This window comes from Vanellus vanellus (assembly GCF_965231255.1).
Source record: "Vanellus vanellus genome assembly, chromosome: 16".
Taxonomy (NCBI): domain Eukaryota; kingdom Metazoa; phylum Chordata; class Aves; order Charadriiformes; family Charadriidae; genus Vanellus; species Vanellus vanellus.
This window is the reverse complement of record NC_138921.1, coordinates 17,042,170-17,066,524: the sequence shown is the minus strand read 5'-3', so window position 1 is coordinate 17,066,524 and position 24,355 is coordinate 17,042,170. Positions and strand designations below refer to the sequence as shown.

At 49.4% G+C, this 24,355-nt stretch overlaps 1 protein-coding gene across 2 annotated transcripts in view; it reads left to right on the top strand.

Moving 5' to 3' along the window:
* The window catches only part of TTC28 (tetratricopeptide repeat domain 28), a gene marked incomplete at its 5' end in the record, with an annotated part of 188,830 nt that overhangs the window by 122,750 nt on the left and 41,725 nt on the right, over positions 1–24,355 (top strand). For both annotated transcript variants that reach the window (XM_082491762.1, XM_082491761.1), the window contains one exon: positions 16,777–17,284. In XM_082491762.1, coding sequence (XP_082347888.1) covers positions 16,777–17,284 — 508 coding nt within the window. The remainder of the gene's footprint in view (positions 1–16,776; positions 17,285–24,355) is intronic.

Here is a 24,355-nt window from a genome sequence, read left to right as displayed (position 1 = left end):
TTAAGGTGTAAGATGGGGTTTATAAGATAGATAGTGCTTGTTAGTCATGCTGCAGTACAAATCTATCCATTTTTAATAACGGAGAAGCAGAATGTTATGTCTATACTATATTTTCGAAGTAATTACTTTTTTTAACACCAGGTAATTGGATCTTCTGAAAGGCACCAGGTAACCCATGTGGTGTGTGTTGGTGGAACATGGCGAGCTGGGATTTAGACGAGGGTAGTGCAGCTGATAAGCTGTGCCAGAGTCAGAGGAAAGAGTGGAGTCAAAAAGTAAACGTGAAGGCTTTCGATGCCTGGAACGCTGATCTCCCATGTGCCTATTCCTCTTCATCTGTAGGTGCTCCGCAGGTGTGCAGAACTGTCGTGTATTACGAATTCTGTAAGGCTGGAGTGCCAAGGGAGAGCTAACGGTGGGTGATCTCTCAGGATGGGTTGGAGTGGCCCTGTTTGATGACCGTTTGGAAGCACCTGTGTTCCAAAGCATTTCATTTGGAGGAGTACTACTTGAGGGAGTGTTTTGAAGCTGTGAGGACTGACGAGCAGCAATGGAAAGGGAAAGGAAAGCTGTGGAGCCCCTCCTGGAGTTTGGTGCCCAATCCCTCGCACAGGCTGTGCCTCAATCCTGTCTTGGCAGAGGCCACCGATGCCGCAGGGACTCCGCAGTGTAATAGCTCCCCTCTCTCCTGGGCTGTCAGACGCCTTCTATTACAGCTCCGCGTTCAAAAATAGCAGGGCAGTAAGGCAAAATCATAAGCTAACCAGAATAAAATTAGTGCTTGCGTGAAAGTGCATCGCCAGCGCTGAGCTCTTGGGAAGGATGATGTTGCCAGAAAGCCACTGGGTGCTGGCAGCTCCTGCATCTTGGCTGGCCGGCCCGTTTGGAGCTGGACTGGGCCTTGCGCTAACGATGCAGCATCGCCCTTTGCCAGGTGGGGATGAACGGGAGGCACGGGGTGGGGAAGGGGATTGTTTGCGCCCCGAGCTCTGCCTGGGGCCGGGATGAAGACGCAGCTGAACGACTGGAGCCTGTTTGCTGCTGCCCCTTCTCTCAGGGAGCGGCACTGCGGGACGGGCGGCGGGGCCCGGAGGAGAGCGGAGGACAGACTGACGGACTGTATCAGCGCCAGCTTGCCCCGGTGTTCACTCAGGATGCCCAACAGCTTGCAGCAATCAGCCGTGGCCCGGTTTCACAGGGATCTCCCCTCCAGAAGCAGCTACTTCTGGCTGGGGCTCAGTGCCCTCTTGTCACTGAGTGCTCTCTGGCTGCTGTGCTTGGGTACCTCCACAAGCGTGTGAGGCTCTGGGAGTTGTCTGCAGCAGGTGAGTGAGCTCAGTGACAAGACCGATGAACTAGATTTTCCTCTCAAGATGTTGTTTTAAAATGATTATGAGTGTAAGGCAGAGTTCATGTTTGCAGCTTCAGCAGATTTTTTTCAGAAAGGCTGACTATTTGCAGGAAAAGGGGATGGTGAAGATGATGATTAGAACTGGGTGGTTAAGTGGCATAGAAGAAAGGTGCTTCTTAAGCAGGCTTTTGTGGGTTTTCTTTGTCACCTTGCTCTTGCATATCCATGAAAGTTCTTGTGTGGTAGGGGAAACATCAGAATGCAGAAATTCCCATTATAAAGAGAAGCCGTGGGCTTGAAAGCCCAGGAGACCCGAGAAGACAGTTAGGTGCTCCGCTTCCTACTGCAGAGAGCATTGCCATGGAGCTGACTGCCACGAGAGGCCTTTGCTGGCGGCAGAGGACCATCACGATGGAAGGTTGTCGGGGATAACCAGCTGCTGTGTGTCTCTGGAGGAGGAGCGTTAGTGAAATGTGATTGCTGTGACAGACATAATCAGTGTCTGGATTCAGTTGGGAATTTGCAGATTCTGCAACTGTCTGAACATACTTTGTGTGCAGCTCAGCCGCTGGTGGTTATTTAGGTTTGCAATTTTAGTAGTTTTTCCCAGTCCTCTTTAAAGCATGCCTGAGCCAGCAATGAAGCTCGTACATTTTGTAAACTACAGCTACTTACTGTCAGCCTGTGCAAGTCAAAGATCAAATTTCACTTTCTTATTTCCAGAAGGAGATGCAGAAGGAAAGATGGATCATTCCTTTCTACTGAAATCTGTAAATTCTGTAAAGCCAAGGTTTTCTACCCTTTCCTGAAGGGAAGGGGAAATGCTTTCCAGGTGTCCTTCCTGCTGTGCTTTGTCTGTACAAGCCACATCTTCAGTAAATAGCAAATCTGTAAGTATTTAGCCTTTTGCCTGAACTCCTTGTGTGCATTATGGTACAGGGCAAAAGAATGTTGGGGTTTTTTTCCGTGTTCTTTGCCAATCATTTTAGAAATACCTATTCTGCTGAGTTAGGTAAGGAAAAAGACTGGAATACAGCGTGAGTTAGAAGTAGCACACGGTCCTTCAGGAGTGATTGTTTTCATTCTTCAGACAACCCGTGTGGCCCTGCGCTGCGCTCGGGACCTTGCCTGTGGTGCCCTGAGCTGCCCTGCGCAGGGATGGTTGTGCAAAGGCGTGAACCGGTCACTCTCGGCACTGCAAGCTGAAGGGCTCCAGGTGGTATCAGCTGTGGCTCGCACTTGCCAGGCTGTGTGTGCCCGTAGCTGTACTGCGTTCTGAATGAGTGGCAGGAGAGCTTGGCCGAGTCGTGGAGAGCCTCCCCGGCTGCCTGCCCCGAGCCCCAGAGTGATTTCTGTCTTTGGACCGTGCCGACGGCCGCAGGGCTCCCGCCAGAGTTGAAATTACAACTGTTTGCGCTTCGGTTGCGAGGGTCCCTGTGCTTGCAGTGGTGCTGCGGATTTGGCTGGGAGCGTGAATCTGTGCAACCCTTCCTCTCTGGAGAAGCCATCGTCGGGCATGTCAGTGCGGAGTGAGCTCATCGGAACATGTGCAGCTCATTAGCTGTGGGCCAGGTTCCCCTTCTGGTTACCTTGTCAGGCATCCACCCTCCTTCCGCAGCTGTGTAGGCTTCCCCCAGGTTCGCACTGCTGCAGCCCGTCGCTGGGACGAGGCTGGAGCAGAGCTCGGGCTCGGCAGCGACGCAGCTTTCCCTCGCCACCGCGCCAGTGCCTGGCCTGGCCGGCACGTTGCTGCACGCAGCTGCGCTGTGCCCCGTCCTTTCAACGTCAGTGGTGCTGCTCTGCTGTGGCACAGCTCTGTCGTCGCGGTTCTCCCCAGAGCAAGCCACGTCTCTTCACGGGGAGTTGCTCTCCCACTGCCAACAGCCTCCTCAGCCCCGTTGCGGCCGCTCGGCCCCTGAGGGAGAGGAGCCTGCGCATCGCGCCTTTGGAGCGTGCGGGGGTCTGTTCTTCCCTTCAGGGCGGGCACGGCTGGTATGTGCCAGGCCCCAGGAGACACCCGTGGCTGCGAAGGGTACGTGTGTTGAGCAGGAACTGTTCAGACTGTGTGATGGGGTTCTGGAGAAAGTATTTTTCTGACTTGATACTGGCAACAGCTTCCATGTCTGTACCAAAAGCCTGGACTAGCTGGCGTATAGCAAAGAGACGTGCACTCATCTCTGTACTGCCATGTACGTTGAGGAAGCAAAGAATGATATTTCTGTGGTATGGAACACTTTCTCAATTAATTTGTTCTTCAGTGTCCGTATTGCTGGTGATCAATTCAGTCCACCAGCAGTGATGTTCAGTTACATGATGAACAGCATTTAAGCGTGGGTTGGGGCTGATTCAGACTCTGCTAATGAGTTAACGTGGCACTTCGGGCTCTATAGCCATGTGTTGTAGTGAACTGTTGACAACAGTGTTGTTACACACGCTGCATCCTGTATTTGTGTGGAGAAGGCCAGGAGAACAACTAGAAAAGAGAATAATAGGACGAGGTAATGGGCACAAACTTGACCGTAGGAAGTTCCATCTCAACCTGAGGAGGGACTTCTCTCCTGTGCGGGCGGCAGAGCACTGGCACAGCTGCCCAGAGAGGGGGGAGTCTCCCCCTCTGGAGCCATTCCAAACCCGCCTGGACGTGTCCTGTGCCACTGCTGGAGATGCCCCTGCTCTGGCGGGGGGTGGCACTGGGGGAGCTCCAGCAGAGGGCCCTTCCAACCCCCGCCAGTCTGGGATGCTGTGGTAATCCACTAAAAAGGGGCCGTGGGGACGTCAAAGCAGCCAGAAACACTGGCCCTTTGCTTCCAGAGAGGGTGGTGAACCTCCCTGTGCCTTACCTGTGCAGCTGGAGAGGAGGTGGTGGGATGCTGTTCATAGTTACTGGTTTAGTCCCTGCAGTCCCATCGGAGCTGTGAGGCTTCTGCTGCGCGGCAGCACACCGTGCTGTGCCTTCTCTTGGCCTGGTGTGCTTCAGGCCATCCTGGAAGGCTTCATGAGACACCAACTCGTTGAAGACCAGCTAGAGTCCTGTAGCCCGTCTCCCTCGCGTGTCCTGTGGGATGAGCTGGTTTGTTCCTACCCCGTTCCACTTCCCAGTCACAGCCTGAGCTTAATGTGAACGAAATGTTGTGCCTCTGTGATTTTTTTCTTACAACTGTTGATAGTTTTTAAGAGAATTTGAGAAATGTATGCAGTGAGGTAAAGACTCTGCTGGTTAGCTACATGTGCTTACAAAATCTCATTTATATTACGTTCTGGTTTCTGTAGCACATCTTTGGGAAAATAGAAAGCACACCCAGACCTTCCATACTGCATAGTGAAATGGGCTCTTTCTGTGTCTGCCGGTTCTTCCTGAGCGGCGTCTTAACTGCTGCCAAGAAACTCCTTCTGTTTACCCTTCTGTTCACGTGTCGGTAGTTACTTGGGCGCACAGCAGTGGGCTGGGTGCTGCTCTGTTCTATGCAGAATTCAGCTTGGCATGGGTTATCATTCGTAGCAGGGATCCTTTGCCATTGCATTCATGTGGCTTTCAGGTGTTTTGAAATATAATTTCTCATAGGGCCGACTTTCTCTTTCTCATTGAAAATCCTGAAGTGATCATCACCTGGTCACTTGCTTCCTCGTTTGTGCTTCATTATCATCAGTCTCAAGATGGAATGCTCACAATCAAATTATTTCATTAGCGGCAGCTTGAGGGAGCCCACAGCAGTTTCTCTGCCCGTGGCATTTGTGCGGGACTCGGGCAGATGAAGAGGTGGTCTGTCCCTGGGGCTGCCAGATTTTTCAGAAAGGAAAAATCTGAAAATCTTGCGACTGCAGTTATCTTGTTATGTTTGCAAACAGTCTGGAAAATGAGGACAGGATATAAATACCTCACAAATGAGAACTGGAAAGAGTCTTCAGGCGAAAGCAATTCGTCATGCATGAAAACGTTGACTAAGATGTCAGAAACAGGCTGTGGAGGCGAAAGTAGTGCTTGCTGCAGTAAGTGCAGAGCTTTGCAGAAAACGAGCAGAGAAGGTATTTGTTCCTCTGCTTTTCTATTTTCTGTCCCTTTCCCTCTTCTGCAGTGAAGCCACTGCTTCAAAATAATTTATTATGTAGTAGTCTGCCAGAAGTGGATTATCCGCTGCTTGTAGCAACACGAACAGGAAAGACTGAGGAGAATATACCGTATTCTGTATAGCTTGATCACATCTGATGGATTCCCAGAAGTAAGGAACAGGCAGAGGTGGGCTTTGCTAATTGTTAATCTAGATTAGTGGTTAATGCAGCCGCTGCTGATAAAGTGCAGGAATGACAGGTTTGGGGTGTGACCACTGCTACTGTGTTAAACAGCAAATTGCTTTCGCTTCTTGATTTTTTTCAAGAGAAGATATTGGAAATGATGTGAGAGCTTTTGTTAAGAAATTAGTGTCTCTGTTACTGGTACCACAAGAAGATCATCAAGAGGCTACAGCCCATTGCATAAGCACTGTGCAGAGAAGTATTGCAGAGATGGTAACTTTGCAGGAGTGTCCTCCTATTCTTGTGTCAAAAAACCCAGTACCTTACCAGAAAGGTCAAGCAGCGAGAAGATAAATGGGTGACTGTGGTGCATCTATATTCATAAACGTGTTTAGTGCCTGGGTTTACCTCTTCACTCTTGTTTCTCCATTATGCCTTCTGTTTTTCTCTGGGGTTCTTTTAGGGGATCTTTTGAGTCCTGGATGTACTTTCAAGAAATTGAAACAAGCTGGTTTTTGATTCAGCCTCTGCGTGAGAAACAGCTTTCCAAATCCCATGACACTTTACACAGGATTTACAAACAACAGAATGGTTGATCAGGCTGCTAACTGCTCAAGCAAAAGACTGCTCCCAATCTCTGCTCTCCAAAGAGGTGAGACCAGCGTCAGTTCCTAGGAACTCAGTGGAAAATTACCCACAGAAACCAGAAACTGGTAAAAAGATCAGACCCTTGCAGTTCATGGACTGGATACTTGCAGAAAGAAAGGGTCCCTTTTCCTTTGAAAGTTGTTGTCTAATCTGAGCCCTTGCATGAAGCCTAGCGTCACAGAGCCTCCTTGCTGATCTCGAGCTGGTTTTAATGTGTGTTTTCATTATTACTGGGGGGGAAGCTGCCAAGAGTCACTCAGTGCCCAGTGTGCAGCTTCAGCCCTCAGTCTCCCTCCCAGTACTGTGCTGTTGGGAACAGGTCAGCTCCAGATGCACCGTTGGCGGGACTGGCAGAAGTTTCCCGACTGGCAGTTGGAGTGGTGGAGGGGCCCAGCAAGATTTCCAGGGATCAGCCAGGAGGCTGAGCTGAGGAGGAGGGGGTCTCCACGGGGCACCCCAGCACATCTGCCCCATCGTCACTACGCTGAGACTCGCTGTGGCTTGAGTGTTTTTTGTTTTATAAGGCATATGCCCTTTACGCCAAAAGCAGCGTTGTCATCTTCAGGACTGTGCAGGACCAGAGAGTTTCCTTGCTTTACCAGGAGACCGGCACTAATACCTTCCCAGCTTTTTGAGGAGGCGTTTGCAGAGCCTGGTCCACGCCTTCCGGAATCGCTGCTGGTTTTGTACTAGATTCGAGGGTGATGTAAGTTACAGAAGTGAAACCTCAATACGGGCCACGTGCTAGGAGGACCTGGCTGAGCAGATCAGGGTAGCAGAGGAGTGCTGAATCCCTCTGCGGAGCGCTGCTGAAGGAGGGGTGCGAAGCAGCCGGTGCAGAGTTAGGTGAGAGCAGGGCAGATTGGTTTTCCAGATTTCCTAACAGGACAGAAGCTTTATTTTTACCCCTGCTGCCCTTGAAGTCTCAGGTTCTGCAGGTGTTGTGATTTCAGCTTAATGAGAACTTGTGAGAGATTTGACTCAGTCTGCAGAATGCCTTCCTGGACACTTTTTGCACCATTGTTCAGTTCACTGAAGTTCAGTCTTTGTCTGGCCCAGATGTTTGGCTGTTGTTGGGCGTACGAAGTCACAGACATACACTTTCCAGTTCATATTGTTCCCTTGTATACTTAATCTTCGAACAGCTGGTCTTTGAGGGGCCTCTGATTAACCTCTGGGACTCAAAAATCTGACCTGTGATGTAGCTATACATTGAAACCCTCGTTAAATAAGTGCGGTGCCACCCTTTGCCTCATTGATTTCAGCCTCATTGCAGGCGGTAGCCTTGCTTCGTGAGGCATCCGGGGCGAACTCCCTCATACCCCGGAGGAAGGCTTGCTCTCTTGGGGAAGGGAAGGCTGAGCACCACCTGCTAGGAAAACACTTGCCGTATGAGCTCATTTGAGGATTCTGGGTCTTCTAGGGCACTAGCGCTGCATTACATCTCAGACTGAATTACCTGCGTGGCTGAGAGGATGAGTTCAGTGATATGAGCAGCCGTAGTGCTTGAGCGTGAAGTCATTGGGTTTGTATAAGAGAGCATAAACTCTTTGCCTTTCTCTTTGTGTCTTTAGCAGCTCTTTTTAGAAAAAGTCAGTTTGACTGGATTCATACAGGTTCGTCCGGTTCAAACGTGATAGGATTAAGCAGAACGCAGGGAAATCTGACCAGTGCAGGAAATTTGGGAATGCACTAAAAGGCCATATGCTTTGTTTTGTTTGGACTTGTGACTCAAAAGGGAAACGTAATACTTCCTGAGGATCTCCTTTAAATGTCCCCACTTGACCTCCACAGCACACGGGTTTTTGCTGAAAGAAATCCAGTCTTCTGGTTTTACTTACCTCTCACAGTATCTGCAAAACCTAGCACTCTGCTGAGGCCTGCGCCCGATTGCAGTAAAAGAAATGAAGCAGAAAACTTGTGTAAGATCCGCAGCTCAGGGAGCAGCACTCTTTGGGTTCTCAGAAGGCCCACCTCAGCCAAGGCTTTCCTGGATTGAGTTTCCAGTGAAGTGGTATCCAGATTTATGAGCAAGAGCAGTGTTAGGATTGGCACTGGTCAGCACGCCACTGTAGGAGTTACAGATTCCTCTGCCTGCATAAAGGGCTTCTCTGGGTTCTGTGAGGTCCCAGTTTGTAACGTGCTGGCTCACTCTTCCAGGACTGACTTTGACCAGGGTATGAGTCACTCCTCAGTGTCACCATCTCAGAGGAGCTTGTGGTTTCAAATGAGGGCTTCTTTTCTTACATCATCACTAAAAATGTCAAGTCAGCCATCCTCCTTAAAGTGATTTCACACAGGAGCCTTTTAGACTATGTCCAGAAAGCTACCAAATTTTGGCTACTTGGGATAAAGATATGTGAGCCTCAGGTGATGCTTAGACTTGATGCTGAAGTCTACTTTGTAGTGTTCCTGGGCTGGTGTGTTTTGCGTGACTTTCTTTTCTTTGTGGAATGAGAATTTAGTGCTGCAGAGCCCACCCCAGGAAAGAAGCACGCTCCTCCCGGGTGTCCGCCTGCGCACGGGGAGTGGTGGTGTGCCAGCTCGCACCGTCAACGGGAACAGCCTTTTCTGTGCAAGTGACAAGTTTTACTCCTAAGAAATGGATATCGGGGTGGACTAGTTGCTGCTTCTGCCTTCCAACAAAACGTGGTCAAAAATATTTGCAGTTCTGTTAGGGGGGTAACCCAAGTTTGGGTTTACAAGTTTTCTAGGCAGAACTGGACACCTGACTCCTAAATGATCATGGAGGAGATTGAGGAAATGGATTTCCCACTGGAGCAATGTTATTTTGATCTCTAAATGAGCAGCTGAAAGTCAGTGTTCCCTTCGAAGCCTTTGGTTTCAGGAAGATGACTGACTATGAATAACCCGACAGTCGAGGCATGGTGCTGTTCAGGTTTGCCTGGGTTCACATAATTTGCGTGATTCTTTTGCCATGAAAGAGGAAGAATGATCAGTCCTAGAGAACATTGTCATTTCCCTGAACAAGGAACGAAAGAGAGGGCTGGGAGTGGATTGTAAGCACTACCCGTGGCAGCCTCTGTCATGAGCAGCAAATCCTTGAGACCTGCAGAGCTCTGGATTTAATCCATTAATCAGGAGGGCACTGGAGCTCTGTTCCTGCTGTGTATTTTGGGTTTTTCTATTGTGTCATTAATTCCTGGTTATTCCCTTTCAGTTAGTAGTAGTTACAAAGTTCCTTCCAGGCGCTCAGATACCAGTGCTTCTGTTCCACAGCTTTGGCTTCTTTGGGGTTTGATTTTTGGTAGTTTCTGTGTAAAAGACTGAGACCTTCTACAAATAAATTGGCTTTGACAGGGGTATTGATTCCAGTGTATTTTTTTCCCCAGGAAATAATTACCTAAAAGCAAATCTGTTCCTTCTTTCTGCCTACAGATAATGTACAGGAGGAGAATATTTCCTGCTGCTTCCTTTCTTATTCTCAAAAGCATGCCACACAAAGGAAAAAGCTGGAGGTGGTACTGGCACATCAGCCTCGCCTTTGAGGGGGAAGGGAAGGGCAGCTTTGAATGTTGATGGGGCACCTGCTGTATCTGGGTGGGAAACTTGTGTTCATGCATAACTCAGTAGATTTTCAGGGCTAGTTGTGGAATACCAGTGGATTCTGAGGAAATGATAAAGGGGCTTAATACAAGTGGAGATAAAGTGCAATTTACAGCCACTGGATCATTTTGGTAGGTCCTGAAAGTATTCATCCCCTGTTATGCTACTGTCCTGCCTACATGTACAGCAGTTACGTCGTCCATACCTATAAACCAGAACTCACATACAGAAAGAGCTTAAATGCTTACGCCGTGTTGCCTCACTGTAAGCTAACTTCTGCACTTCCTACACTGGGAAAGGACTTTTTACTCGGGCATGTAGCGAGGGCGAATGGCTTTAAACTGGAAGAGGGCAGGGTCAGATTGAACATTAGGAACAAGTTTTTCACTGTGAGAGTGGTGAGGCACTGGAACAGGTTGCCCAGAGAGGTTGTTGAGGCCCCATCCCTGGAGGTGTTCAAGGCCAGGCTGGACGTGGCCTTGGGCGACCTGGGCTGGTGGGAGGTGTCCCTGCCTATGGCAGGGGGGTTGGAACTCGATGACCTTCGAGGTCCTTTCCAACCCAAACCATTCTATGATTCTATGATTCTACACAGAAAGTATTTCTCTGTGTGTGTTCAGAAACTATCTCTTGAAGCTGCCTTCACCTCACCACCCCCAAAATACACTCAGTGAACCAGGAAACCTTTGCTTGCATTCAAGAGTGAGAGCGTGCACGTGAGGAGGGATGCTGGCTCTCGAAAATGCGTACTGCTGACTGTCGTGAGTACAGATGTTATGAATATGCATGGCTGATCTTCTGGATACAGCTCCTCTGCATCGTGTAGGATCAGGCCCTGCTGTTACCCCGTGCCCAGAGGGAGAATGGAAGTGGAGAGAAACAGCACGCAAGAGCATGCTGCAGTGAGGCTTTTGAATTTCACAAATGCTTAGTCCATGCCAGTTATTTCCCCACCTTGGCTGTAAAAGCTCCATCTCTGATCAACCCCAATTGGTGTCTGGTTTGGGGGATTAAGGCTACCTTATAATGAGATACCAGGCAGAGCATTTTCACCTTGCCCATAGTGTTCTCATTTGAGGAGACTGTACGATCAGTTAAAGAATTGTTGAAATGTAACATGATTGGGAAATGACCATTCTCTGGCAAGGGTGAAATACCTAAGAAACACATCTCTCCAAGTCATAAGGTCCCTATTAGTTGTCATTCTGTGATGCGTATCTGCTTAACATCAGACTCTACCTTATTCAGCTGAAAAACCTAAGCTGGCTGTTGCTCCAAAGAAAAAGAGAGCAATTAGAAGCCTTTTTCAGAACTCCCTTCTATGCCTGCTCAGTGGCAGAAGAATCTGCTTTCTATTAGATTGATAAATTGCATATTTGGAGGTGTAAGCAACCCCCACTGTAAAATTTGTCTTTGTCAGATATATAAAGCATTGATTTTCTTTGTTTGCTGATGCAAAACCCCACTGGTATGAAGCTGTAGTCGCCCATCAGCTTGTTACCAGCAGAGGTTCGGGCTAGCACAGCCGGAGTCTGTTTCACATGTGTCAACCTTGTACTCTCACTGCAGCATTTTGACTTCTCTGGCAGCGCATATGGGAATACCCCTACCCTGTTGGCCCAATGTGTGAGCCACTTAGAGTTCCCAGTGGATCCTATTATGCGGAGGATTTTATTAAGTATACAGTGATGAATTTATCTTCTGGAATCCTATTACTAACCCCCTGAAGCGAGTCACTGGTGTCCCCCAGCAGATGTAATCACCAAATTGTTCCTGAACACTGCTTTAATGTCAAGCTCCACGGTCTTTCCGCTGATTGCCCCCACGAGCACATAGAGAGTACTGATAGTGATCTTGGTGGAGAAGAGACGCTGCACACAACCAGCCCCGGGGAAGGCAGAAGTGCCATAGGATCCACTCATGCACACTCCAAGATGATCCAGAAGTGCTTCTCTTGGAGCACTCAGCTTAATTAACAGTGGAAGCTGCTGCAGAATAAAACATGTGGGGAGCATTGGTGTGAAGGCCGTGTCAGCGGTTAGACGTGGCCTTCCTGCCTCTGTCTCGCTGTCTGCCGGAGCCGCAACCGAGCCTCTGGAAACAGCCCCATCTTTCTAATCCACGTGGACTATTTCTTGTCAGCCCTTTACCCTTCACTTTCCATTTCTCATTTTGTCTCCTACTTATTTTTCTTTTCTGCTTCTCTTGTCCTCCTCCCACATCCCAGTTTGGATGGTCTGGCCCTGGGCACTCAGATGTGTGAGCCAAGTCTTTTTGCGTGCCCTGAGAAAGGTTGCCAAGCTTGTACTGTTCATTCCAGGTCTTTAGCGTGAGCCTGGAAATGCTGTTGGGCAAAGGGATTAGGAGCCCTGAGAATAAACATTTCCGGCCACACAGACTTGACTTCCTATGATCTGCTTCCCAGTCTAGGAGACCTCTTAAAGGTTTCTTCCCAGGTACAGTATGAGCAGTCTCTGCATCTGTCAAGTTTCTCTTCTGCACAGAAAGTCTGAGTTCTGCTGCTTTGTGTTTATGCCTCTTTTCCCTCGCCATAGCCCATTAACGTCATCTGTCTAGATGGCTCTTTGCCATAGCTCGTCTTATTCAGCAATCTGCACGCATAAATGTCCACTTTTTTTTTAGCAGCCCCATGAGACACCAGTTTTCACTGACTCCTTGTTTTCCAGAATGACATTTCCATTCCCTCCCCGGTTATATCAGAAGTGCTGCTGGTGGTGGTGGCCTGTCTTCCAGAACTAATTGAGGCTGCTGAATCAGTTCTGCTGATTACTTGTGCTAGGTTTTAAGTGTGCCCAAAATGGCCTACTGGTTTGTGCCGTGCGGCGGTGAGCGTGCTGCTCACCAGCAGGAGGAAGGGAGCTCCCACGTGCCTTGAAGCCTGTAATGAGCCCTGCGCGGTGTTTTGGTCTGGGCTTATGCAAGACGTCTTGCATGTATGTATTTTTTTCCTTTTTTTTTCCTAGTGAGATTGCAAACCTCTCAGACCTTCTTTTAGATAAGAGCCTCCCCTCACTGGTGTCCCGTCTGCGCTGCCCGGCCGGTCACGGCAGCGCCAAGGAGGGTCTGCGACCTCTGTGGCCGCCTGCCCTGCGGGAGTGAGGAGCTGTGGCCCTCTCGGCCGGCTGCCGCGCTCGGCAGGACCGGGCCCAGGCCCCTTCCTGGGGCATCGCTGTCCTGTTGGGCACCCGTCTTGTGGTCACCGGCTGGGTGCCAGGTCTACCTGGTGACATGGAGTTGTCTAACGGGAGGAGGAGTTGCGGGAGGTAGCGTGAAGTGAAGGCAGCAGTGCTCTGCAGGGTGTCCTGCAGAGGTAATTTTTGGAGTGAATATGGCTTTGGTCCCTGATATTGTAAGCCAAGTGCCTGCGCCTCTGCAGAGGCTCTAAATCATTTATTTCTGCAGGGTTTAGTTGGTTCTCACACCGCCTGTGGAGCTTGCTGTTGGAGAAACACCTCCCAAGCCCAAGAAACCATTTGACCCTGTGGCAGCATGTTCAGTAGCTTTGTCCCCAGCCTGTCACTATGTCACTGAAAAGTGGCTGCTAGCTGCTCTTCTCTCTGGTCTGTGGTAATTACAACAGCAAAGGCGACTTATTTCTAGTTCATTATAGCACATATTGGCAGCACGAAATCCAGTGCCGCTCTCACTGTCTGTGGGACTGAGCCCCGGGCTTTGCGGCCGCGCTGCCCTGCGGAGCGGTACGGCAGCTTGGGGGATGCTGCGGGGCCTCCCGCAGCGGCTGAGGCTCTGCCGCTGCTCTGCGTGCATTGTCCTGTGCGTTGAATGAAGTTCATCTGCAACACTAAGTGGAAGAAAATAAAGACATTTTGAATTCTGGCAGTTCTTCCGTTATAATTAGGCTGCCTGAAAGGGTGCCTCCGGGAGGACAAATGCAGCTTGGCTATTTACGGAGCTGGCCACGGGAGAGCTTTCTTATAACTTCTCTATCTTATGACCTATAAATTGTGTTTAATAGCTAATCTGTCACCTCAGGTTCTTGGATGAGAAAAGATGGTTTCCCTATTAATTTGAATCAGCACAGCATATTTACAGTTCATCAGTGTGGAAATATTACTCTGTAATGCTACTGATCACAAAAATAATTTATCACCTGTGCTCTCTGCCTCTTGCTCTGGCCCATAGATCTTCCTGGCTTAGCATTACTCTTCCAATCATGATATAATTTTAGTAAGAATAATCTTTGGGAAGGCTCCTCCTGCTACTGTTTTTGAAAGTCATGAAAGGCTTATTTCTTCACGGGTGCAATTCCAATAGCAAAATGTGGTTCCAGTTGAGAGGCACTGAGCCAGCTCTACTCCTGTAGAAGAGATTTTCTGATCCGCTTTCTTTTTATATCTGATGGCCGGACAGTATGGCCAGGAAGAGGTTAGTCATTTGCCTCGGAGAAAGGAATTAAAATCCTGCATCTGTGGGCATAGCCATTCTGCAGGTGCGAGCCAAGCAGGAATATACCAGTTTATCCAGGCGAGGCGAGTGTCCGGAGGGAATGCCCAGTGTGAGGGAAGGCCCTCTAGCTCAGGTAGCTCCTGGGAGCAGATGTATGACCTGGCAGCGAAAAGGTGGCAGGGCTCCCTGGTGTGGTGCTGGGTGGGTTGGAGAGGTTCCTCATGGCCACTCTGGGCACTGCTGGGGAGCCACTGCCATCCCTTAGCTACTCCAGCTGCTTAATTTAAGTAAGTGTTTTCCCTCCAACCTTGTTGTCAGAGTGCGTTTCTGCGTGCTTGTAGTGTGGAGGAGGCAGCTGTTTAAAATGGTTAAAAGAGGCAGGCTTGAATCTGCAAATTCTTAGGTGAATTTAACCGCAGAGGTCCGCTTGCTGTCTGAACCGTGCTGCGACGTTGTGGCCTGAGTCTCATGCATACAGAGCAAGGAGCTCACTTTTCACAGCTCATCTTGTGTTCCCCAGGGGTTAGTCTGGTGTCTTTATCAGTGGTATCGCACTGAAGCCATTCTCCAGCTCCGTGGTGTTCCAATTGGAGATAGCTGGTCGGCGTGTCCTGCGGGGCGCTTTCAGCTGCACGCCTTGCACTTGCCATATGGAATCCCATTTCACGGGAGAGCTCTTGGTGGTGTGACTAGTGATACTGCACCCAGAAAAGTGACGAGCGCTTGCTCCTTAAACAGAGCACCAGTATCAGCTGCATTAGGCCATACAAGTCATAGCAAGAGGGGAGTAACAAAATGCAACAGAAGCACGCCATGCGGGGGGCTCCAGGGGTTGACCCCAGAGAGCAAGAACAGAAGGAGCGTGCCTGCCTTCCTGACAGTGGAACAGCCGAAGGGCCCCACCTGCCTGCAGCCTGGTGGTGTGGTCAAGCTGCTCTTCGCCCCGTCACACCACTCGGTGCAAAGGTCTTGCCTCTTAGGAAACAGAAATTTCAACAGGGGATTGGGGAGCTCAGAATCCGCTGCGTGGGCAGGAACGCTAGCCGAAGGCTGCACTGGGAGTGCATGGCCAAGGACAGGAAAAGGAGGAGGCTTCCACTTCATTGGTAGCACAAAGTTATGCCATTTCAAATAGCAAGGACAAGTGTCCTGAGATGCTGTGTCACCATCTCGGGTGGAAGGGTGGACTGGATCTTTCCTGAGCCAGGGTGCTGGGGGGGCACAGGCCGATCTCTGTGCAGTCGCTCACCCTGACTGCTCCTTTCCGGGGGTTTGGAAGAGATGGCTGTCGTGGAATTGGGTCACAGCAGCAGCTGAGTATCAATGGAAACGCACACGCAGGGCCCATGGAGGACTCGGGGTCAGAGCTTTGGCGTGAGCAGCCGTGCTGAGGCAGCAGATGTGCACGAGGCAGAAGGAACACATCCCTGTTGCTGGCTGCGTGCCCCGCCGCCCGGCTGTGCATGCTCTGGCTCTGCCAGGTGGAGGGGAGGCACACGTCCTGGTAGATGCAGTGGGCAAAAGAATCTGCTTCTCGGATAATTTGTCTTGTTAAATACAGCTGTTTCTCGGTGGTAAGAACTTGGGTTTTCAAACAGCTATATTTATTTAAGATGTCCCCAGGGGACAGAGGCTACAGCTGCTGAAATACTGTTGTCTTTGCTGCAGTCTCAAGGTTCTTTGAGGCTCAGTAACAAACAATGTTGTATTAGAAGGACCCTGATGCTGCACAGTAAGAACGGCGCTCTTTGGAGCATAGTGTGATTGGCCAAGCACATGTACATGGAGATGTTGGTGACTGCACACTGGCCCACTGGTGCTGCAAGCAGCAGCGGCATCTCCCTTTTCCCAGCCAAGTGCTGGCTGCGAGTGTGCAAGTTTTCCAGCAGCAGGTACTCAACAGCAGTTTAGCCTGGAAAGAAGAGACTGGCTCAGCCTGCAGCATGGGCATGTATGTCAAGTTCTGCGTTCTGCTGCTGGTCTCTGCCAGTGCTTTGGCACCAGCCTGCAGGGGCTCGGGAGTCTCTTGCTTTGACATGAGCTTAGTGGGTGGAGGGTGGAACAGAGCAAGCGTTTGTTTGCAGTGTTCTCTGCAGGTGAACGTCATGCCTAAGCAGGACTTGGTGTAGGTGTTAAAGTAGTCATGAGAGGTGACCTGAGCTGTGGCTGCCTACAGGGGAAGTGCTGCTCTCTGAGACGGCTCAGGCTGGTCCTGGAGTGGGTTTTCTGCAGCATTCACTTTCTCTATTTCCCCACTGGTCTCTGCATCTTTGCAGTGCCATCCTTCCCCTCTACCAGCTATGCACACACTGTATGCTTCAGAGAAGGAGGTAGTCCTAGCCCGAGTCTCCCAAGTCAACCCCATTCCCTGCTGCCTCCGCCTGAACTGCTCTGAGGGGTGTAGAAGAACTGCAGAGAGCAGGTTTTCTAGCTGGTAGTCACATTCTGTCTCCAGAATGGCCTTTTGTGGCTTTAATTTCTAGGACTGGGGCCATTTGACTTGTTTCCGTGAATGCTTACTTGCACTTACCTTTTTTATCTTATCCCTGCAGGCAGCGTCCTCAGCACTGAGCAGTCTGGGCCACGTGTACACAGCCATTGGGGACTACCCAAACGCACTGGCTAGCCACAAGCAGTGTGTCCTCCTTGCAAAGCAGTCCAAAGATGAGCTCTCTGAGGCACGGGAGCTGGGCAACATGGGAGCAGTGTACATTGCAATGGGGGATTTTGAAAATGCGGTGCAGTGCCATGAACAACATCTTAAGATTGCCAAGGAGCTGGGGAACAAGCGGGAGGAAGCTCGAGCCTACAGCAACCTAGGCAGTGCGTACCACTACCGGAGAAACTTCGACAAAGCCATGTCCTACCACAACTATGTGTTGGAGTTGGCCCAGGAGCTGGCTGAGAAGGCCATTGAGATGCGAGCTTATGCTGGCTTGGGCCATGCAGCCAGATGTATGCAGGACCTGGAAAGGGCTAAGCAGTACCACGAAGAACAGTTGCACATCGCTGAGAGCCTGCAGGACCGAGCTGCTGAAGGCAGAGCCTCCTCCAATCTAGGTAAGGACATGGAGCCCTGACATGGAGCAGAATTTGTCAGGGAATGCCGTGACTATCAGAGCTGCTGCAGGATGCAGGAGGTTTGCTGTGTGCTGTCTTCTTAGTTACTCCAGTTTCACCAGACTGTCTTCATAAATTAAACAGGCACTTGGCGGGTTTTGTGCCGATGTAATGTCATATGTCCCATGTTCAATTATGGAGCTGCTCAGAAAGGCACCAGAAAGCACAAGCTCATGGACGAAGGGAAGTGAAAAGGTAAAGTGCATTTGAAGAGCTATTCAGGTGTGAGCAATAAACTTAAGTCTTGCACTAAGGCAAGAAGTGACCGGGCTTATTACCTGGCCTTTTCTTTGGGAGCTTGTCAGCTGGATATGTCAATATATTGCTGCCTTATAAGTTGGGAGACACATGGGTCAAATCCTAACTAAGTTTGTTTTCAGAATGTGCACATTAAAATACCAGAGTGTAGGAGTCTCATGTCCTTCCAAGGGGAGACATCGGCGTCCTGCTGGCAGGCTGGGGAGCACTGAGTTACCCCAAAGTGAAGTCTGTTCCTGCTGCTTCTTCACAGCAACAGATGTGGAAGTGACCAAAGATGGATTTCCATCTCTGTGGTAGGACGTGGCGTTTGTGCTGCTGATGTTCCAGCTGTCCTGCAGGATGTGTTCTCAGCTGGCTGGGAGTGGCAGAACGGGGCTGGTGCTGGTATAACAAAATACGCGTTTGCTGGCAGCCCCTGAATCTCGGCTCTTGCAGGCCGCCCCATGCTGTAAATTAGCTTCTGTTTCTGCTTGGCAGTTGGCAGTTGGTTCATTTGTAGATGCTAATTGTACTCTGATGTTATCAACAGCAGGTAATTGAAAAGGGCTTGATGAATTACTTAATTTCTCTTAATAGCTGAGTCTTCAGGAGCTGAATGAAGAAGATAAGGTGAACTGGAGAAAACAAAACAGTCCTAGCGAATTTCCTCCTTTACACAAATTAGGGCAAATGGGTGAGGCAAAAGCGCTTGTGGCATGCTTAGCATGAGAGCATCGAGCATTGGTAACATCTCTGTTGGTGTGACGGAGCACCCAAGGGGCAAAGGGCTGGGGTAGAGGGCCTGGCATCTGGCTGCCTCTGACATTGGTAAGGGCTTTTGCGGGGACCAACAGCAAAGCACAGATCACATCCCCCACCCCTGCTGCCAGCGTGGCACTGGTTTTGGGGAGATGCAGAGACGTGAGGGATCCGCCGGTCTGTGACAGGGGTGGAGGAACGGGACCTTGGGTTGCCCAGGCAGGGCGAGGCGTAAGCTCTGGGTCTTTGGGGGGGGGTGATGGAGGTGATGTCCTTGGCTACGCTTGGGAAACATACTGGATTCCCAGCTCATGGTCAGGACTGAGGGAAAGTTCCTCCTGCTGTGAACTTAATGAGTTTTGTTCCCAGTGGAAGCTGACTGGAGGGTGCGCAGGCTGCTCTGTTGGTGTGGTTACTGGGTATGGCATGGCTGTGCTCAGCCGTGAGCACCTGTAAAATGGGGGTGGACATGCTATGAGCAGCACCCTGCAAAGCACTTGCTGCTTTCTGGAGAATTGCCCCAATCCTTTCTGAGCAAAATCAGAGGAAATGCAGTCTGGGGAAATGTAATCTGTCACTTGGGTTTGGTTTTCTTCCCTACGACAGTGTGGTGATGAGCCATCTTGGGTTTTCTGTACTGTCTTCTCCTGTTTCTGTGAGCCCTCTGCCATTGGGCAGACCACAGCTCGTTTGCTAGAAGAAAGAGCTTAATTCAAGTTCTGTAGTATTTCTTCTGATTGTCCGTATGTCCAGTGTAGTCTGTGTCTGTGTCTGTGCTACTCAGCATCTTAGAAAAACCCCAACAAACCGGTACAGAAATGTTGAGACGAGATGGGCTCAGCAATTCCCTGCAAGTGCTGACACTCGCTGTAGCTGCTGTGCCTCATCCCAGAATGAAACAAGCGCTGCTGCAAAAGGAAGCGACTTGCTCCTGTTCCTCAACCTTCATGGTACCCGCGTGCGGTTTAAACTCTCACTGTTTTGCTGGCTCAAAATCAGATAAGTTGGGACTAGAAAATGAATCTTAATATTATTAATCTCACGGCAGCTTTGGATTTAATTATGCTTATTATGCTTTCAGCATGTAATTCCAGAAATTTTTGTTAAAAAAAAAAAGAAAAAGGAGAGAGTTTTGGTGCAGCAATGTTTTTCTTGTCTTGGTTTTAAGCCGAAATATAACTTTCAGTTGGTATGCTGACTCAGCCACTCTGTGCTTTGTATTAGAATAGTTTTCCTAGCTTCTGAGTGCAGGATCTCACGTTTCAGCCGTTATTTGGCTGTATTTTCATGTCTTCTCTGTCAGAGTTAAGTTATACTAGAGAAAGAGAACATGCAGTTCTTATTGAGAAAGGCTATTACTGTTGTTTAAAATGCATCTAGTACCAATTAAAAAGTCGAGTCTTAATTGTCCCTTTCATCTAATCCACATGCAAAACAAAACCTCATCAAAATAACCGTGCTGACAGGCAAAAAAATGTATCTAAATGCGTGTTTCCAAGCCAGAACGTTGGAGTTGGCCTCTTTGCTGAAGCAACAGAAATTTTCTGTTTGCATTTCACTGATTGAGATGGAAAGCTCTCTTAAGTGTACCATCTAATGCTGAGCAAGACGGAGACGGAATATAACACAGCCCAGCTGCTGTGGCGCTCTGCAGGGAGATGTAATGCGCTCTGTGACGCAGTAAGCAGAAGGTAATGGACTGAGGACCAGTCACAAGTTATCAAGCCCTTCACAACAAGGAGATGTGGAGCTTAACCAGAAATCTCAGATTGTCAACCTTTGCGAAGCAGATGGTGTTTCCAGATGCCAAGGCTCCATGTGGAGAGCTGGCTTTTCAGCCTCTGCAGCTCTTAAGGGTTCCCATTGCGATGCAGAGAGGACACTTCAGATTATTAATAAAACACAGTTTAAAGTCTCTCCCTTGGTGCTTAGCATCTTTTTGCAGTTACGAGAGAACTTCTGTGCATATATTCATGTGCTTGGCGTGTTGTCCAAAGATGCCAGATATTTTCTTCTGAAGCAGTTTTGCAATTAGCATAAAAAAATGGTGGTTATGTTTGCCCATCTCTTCCCCGATTGCCGAAGGACTAGCTGACTCGCCCAAGACCCCTTTCCCTCCTCTCCCACCGCTCACCGGCGCGCTCATCCCGCTAGTGGCATTGCAGCAGAGCGTGCCTCAGACAGTGGGTGCTGTTCGGCTCTCCCTGCACCGAGGAGCGGGCTGGGACCTGGTTCTTCCATCACATGGGTGAACTTCAGAACCACTTTTGCTCTGTTTCAACTTTTGGTGTGTTTGTATTTCATTCTGAAAGAGCGGGTTCAGTCAAGAGCGACTCTACCTCAGTCTAAGCTGGAGGCTGTGGTGCAGCGGTGACCTCCTCGCGACGCAGGGGTTTGTTGTGCACTGGCTGGTGCTGGTGGGAGGCTGGAGATGCCTTTGGCCTCTGCTGTCACCGCCTGCCGGGCTCCGGCACAGGAGCTGCAAAAACTGTTCCAAAGTTAGTCTGACACTTTCTCCCCCACTACCAACTTGGTGCCTGAATTGGAACAATCGGTGATCTGCACAGGCAGAATGTAACTTTTATGATTATTTTGCTGATGTCTTATACAGGTTTCTACCCAGTTCTAACTGTATTCACCATTAAGGAAAGAAAGCTTGTGAAGTAATATGATTTGTGCCATTTTTAGTGCTTTACCCTATATAAGGCAGCAAAGGCTGTCTCTGGCCGTCTCCCTTCATGTCTGCTGGGTTCTTGCCTTGGGTCTGTTCTGCTTATCCCCCGTGTGCTATTCCAGAATGCAGTCTGGCTGCCTGACCAGAAGGCTATCTTTTACTTTGAAGTCAATAATGATAGCTGTAAGAATGAGTCAGAATGCTGATGTTTCGAAGTGACAGTGTGTTTCTGGATCCTTCTTCCGTAAGTGCCACAACAGATGGGTGACAGCTCAAGCAAACTAATGTGATAGCAGGCGCCATGGTGAGAAGAGCACAGCTTTGTTCTCTGTTATGCTGCTTGGTTTTGTCCTGGGTGTCTCCTGGTAAACATTTGCTCACTGTTTTTCTCCTTTCTTGGCAGTAAAGAGGCTGACTAAAACATTTAGAACTATGAAGGCTTCATCTCCCATCCATCTACGAACCTCATTTTTGTCTGTTGAGGAATGCACAGAGAGTATATATTTGGTAGGTGATGATTTTGGAGTCTGAGTCAGAACCTTTCCTTCCTGGGCCATCCTTTGTAATTACCCCTGGCAAATGATGGAAACATACCAGGCGGTGCTGTGTAGGGTCTCTTACCAGGTTCCTCTTTTTTCAAGAGCAACTTTAATTTTTTAGCTGAAATTCTGGGAATTTGCTTGAGCAGGGCTTGTGACAGAGAGCAGTTTTTTGGTGGACATAGTATCCAGGGTGAAACTCCATCCATAGCCTCTCCAGAGAGTGGCAGCACTGGCTGTTTCAGTAACCTGTTGCCCTAACCTCTAGTATGAATTTTACTTCTCAGGCTGCCCTTTGCCTTTCAAAGCCATGCTCTGTGCGTGACTTTCCATCTTCCCCTCCCCACTTCCCTTCTTCATGCAGGACAGGAGAAGTTGGTGTCCTGGGGCAGGAATTCCTGTTGTCTCCAGCTCCAGATACTCCTTTTCTTATCTGTCCTTAAGTACAGTATGAAGTGGCAGTGGGAGAGGGTCTGGGTTGGGTCAGCATCCCCGACACTCTTCCTTCATTGTAAGTTCCTCCATGTTGAGGGAGAGAGGTAATTACAGTGAGCAGAGGACTTCCCACTATCATCATCATCTTTCATCCACCACTCCTGTGGACACGGTGTCTGACATGCCATTAAAATGGCATTTTAATGGTGACCACTGTGCACTGACTTTTCTTGTTCCTCACAGTGAAGTGGAGTTTCTTCAGGGTGCCTAATCTTCGAGGCTGGATAGCTCCTTCTCCTCTTGTTTCCAGATGATGACTCCTTGCCCTCGTAGTCTTGAAGTGCATGTCTTTGCATAGTTTACTGCTGATTTTCATCACCCCATCCTTGTTGCTCTGGTGCATAAGGTTGTCCAGTCCTTCCTCCATGATAATCCCATCATTCTCTGTGTTGGCAGTGCTGCTTAACTGGGTTTCATCAGCACATCTTGACTAGCACTCGCTTCCTTTGTGCCAAAGTCACCACTAAACATGCTTAATAAGGTTTGTCGTCATCTCTCCTTTCTGACTCTTAATTAAGAGGAATCTCTCCTTTCTGACTCTTAATTAAAGAACAAGTTATCTGGGTAGTCAGCTGAACTAAAATTTGCTTTTAACCTGTTTTTTGTCCTCTCTCTCCCTTTTACTGTCACTTCAAGCTGAGTGCTTTCCCCCACCCGATTGCTCAGAGGAGATGGAGAGTGGTGCTCGTGGAGAGCAATGGCACATCTTGTCTCCTTGAGGAGTCTGTCCGTTTAGTAGTAAGAGATTCGGAAAAGCTTGTTCATCCCCTTATTCTGGAAGCCCTGGGTTTTCAGGGGTGGTTTTCAATGAGCTGTGTATTTAGCGCTCTCACAGTGGGGTGCACTGTGTTGCGTCTCGCTGGGCAGTGCCTGGCTGCTGGCGCTGGAGCTGGGGCACCCCGAGGTGGTGGCAGGGAGGGACATAGCGTTTGGGAGACAGGGCTGGGAGTGCCAGCTCCTTGGGGCAGTGCCAGTTCTGCCTGCTTCCAGCTGGACAGCTCTTGCCATTTCCAGGGGACAGATTTAGCTAACTTTTTAGTTTCTGAAGCAATGGGACACTTTCACAGTGACTGTAGTGACTGGTTTTTGCAGTTTATGTTACTCAGCTTTGTGTCCAGTCCAATTCCGCCCCTTGTAACTACTTTGTGGGTTTTTTTCTGCAGAAATTGGTGGTCTTCCCTGTTATTGCTCTGCTGTGTGCAGCTGTCCACCGAGCCCCAGCACTGGCCGTGTCTCCAGATGGGAGATGGAGGGCCAAAATACTCACATGGGGACACATAGCTTAGTTCTTCCCTTAGTTCTTTCCTTGCTGCCAGCACCTTCCCTTCTCATACTGGAGGGAGACATCAGCCTGCATCAGCTAGAGATGCAATAGCTAACGCTGATCAATTGGAGCCACAGGCTCGTTGGACCTGAGGAAGGATTTGGCCAGGACTAAGACACCAGGGAGCCGGTCCCTCCTGCCATGAGCTCTAGCTTTGATGGCTGTTTCATTGCAGGGGGAGAGAAATGAACTGTGATCAGCAGCCAAGCGTTTGCTGGTTTGATCCTGTTTTGTTCTGCCCATGTTTTCTAAATTGCTTTCTCCTGAAGCCTCGTGTTAGTAGGAAAGAGAGCAGAATTTTTGAATGCCTTGCTTTGATAGAAATACAGGTAATCCAGCGAGAATGCTTCATGCTGACGTAATGGAACCCCACATGAGTTCAAAAAATGAATCTGCGAGGTCCAAATTGCTTTGGGAAAGCAAATTTCAGCCCCCATGTTCCAGGCTCACTTGGAAAGCCTCTGTCTTCAAGTTTCTCTTTCAAAGCGCAAGGCAAGAGGAGGCTGATGTGCAGGGCCTGGTCACAGCATGCTGCGCTTGCCAGTGACCGGGGAAGCCAGCCGCCTCCTGACCCTCCGTGTCTCTTCCTGCTCAACGCATTGGTTGTGATACGCAGATGGAAATTGGAAGCCGTTTTCTTTTAGGGGCAGGGAAAGACCCGAAGCTGTCTTCAGGTGTCGAGTAACTGACGAATCTGCAGGATCTGTGTTTGCAGGGTCTCCTTCACTGGCTCCTGATCTACAGGCCTGTTTACGAGTGTTTGCAAAGGAGCCACATGTATTATTAGCGCAGAGTTTAATTGAAGCATAAGTTGTAACATTAACAGATTCAGAGCTCCTGTTCCCATGTCTCCTAACAAGTACAAGATGATTTGACTGAAATTGAAAAGCAAATGCAAATGCTTTCTCACTCGGTGTGGTGAGTATGAGCTCTGGAGTCACCAGGTATCACTGATGGGAAAACAAAAAAGCAGCATAATT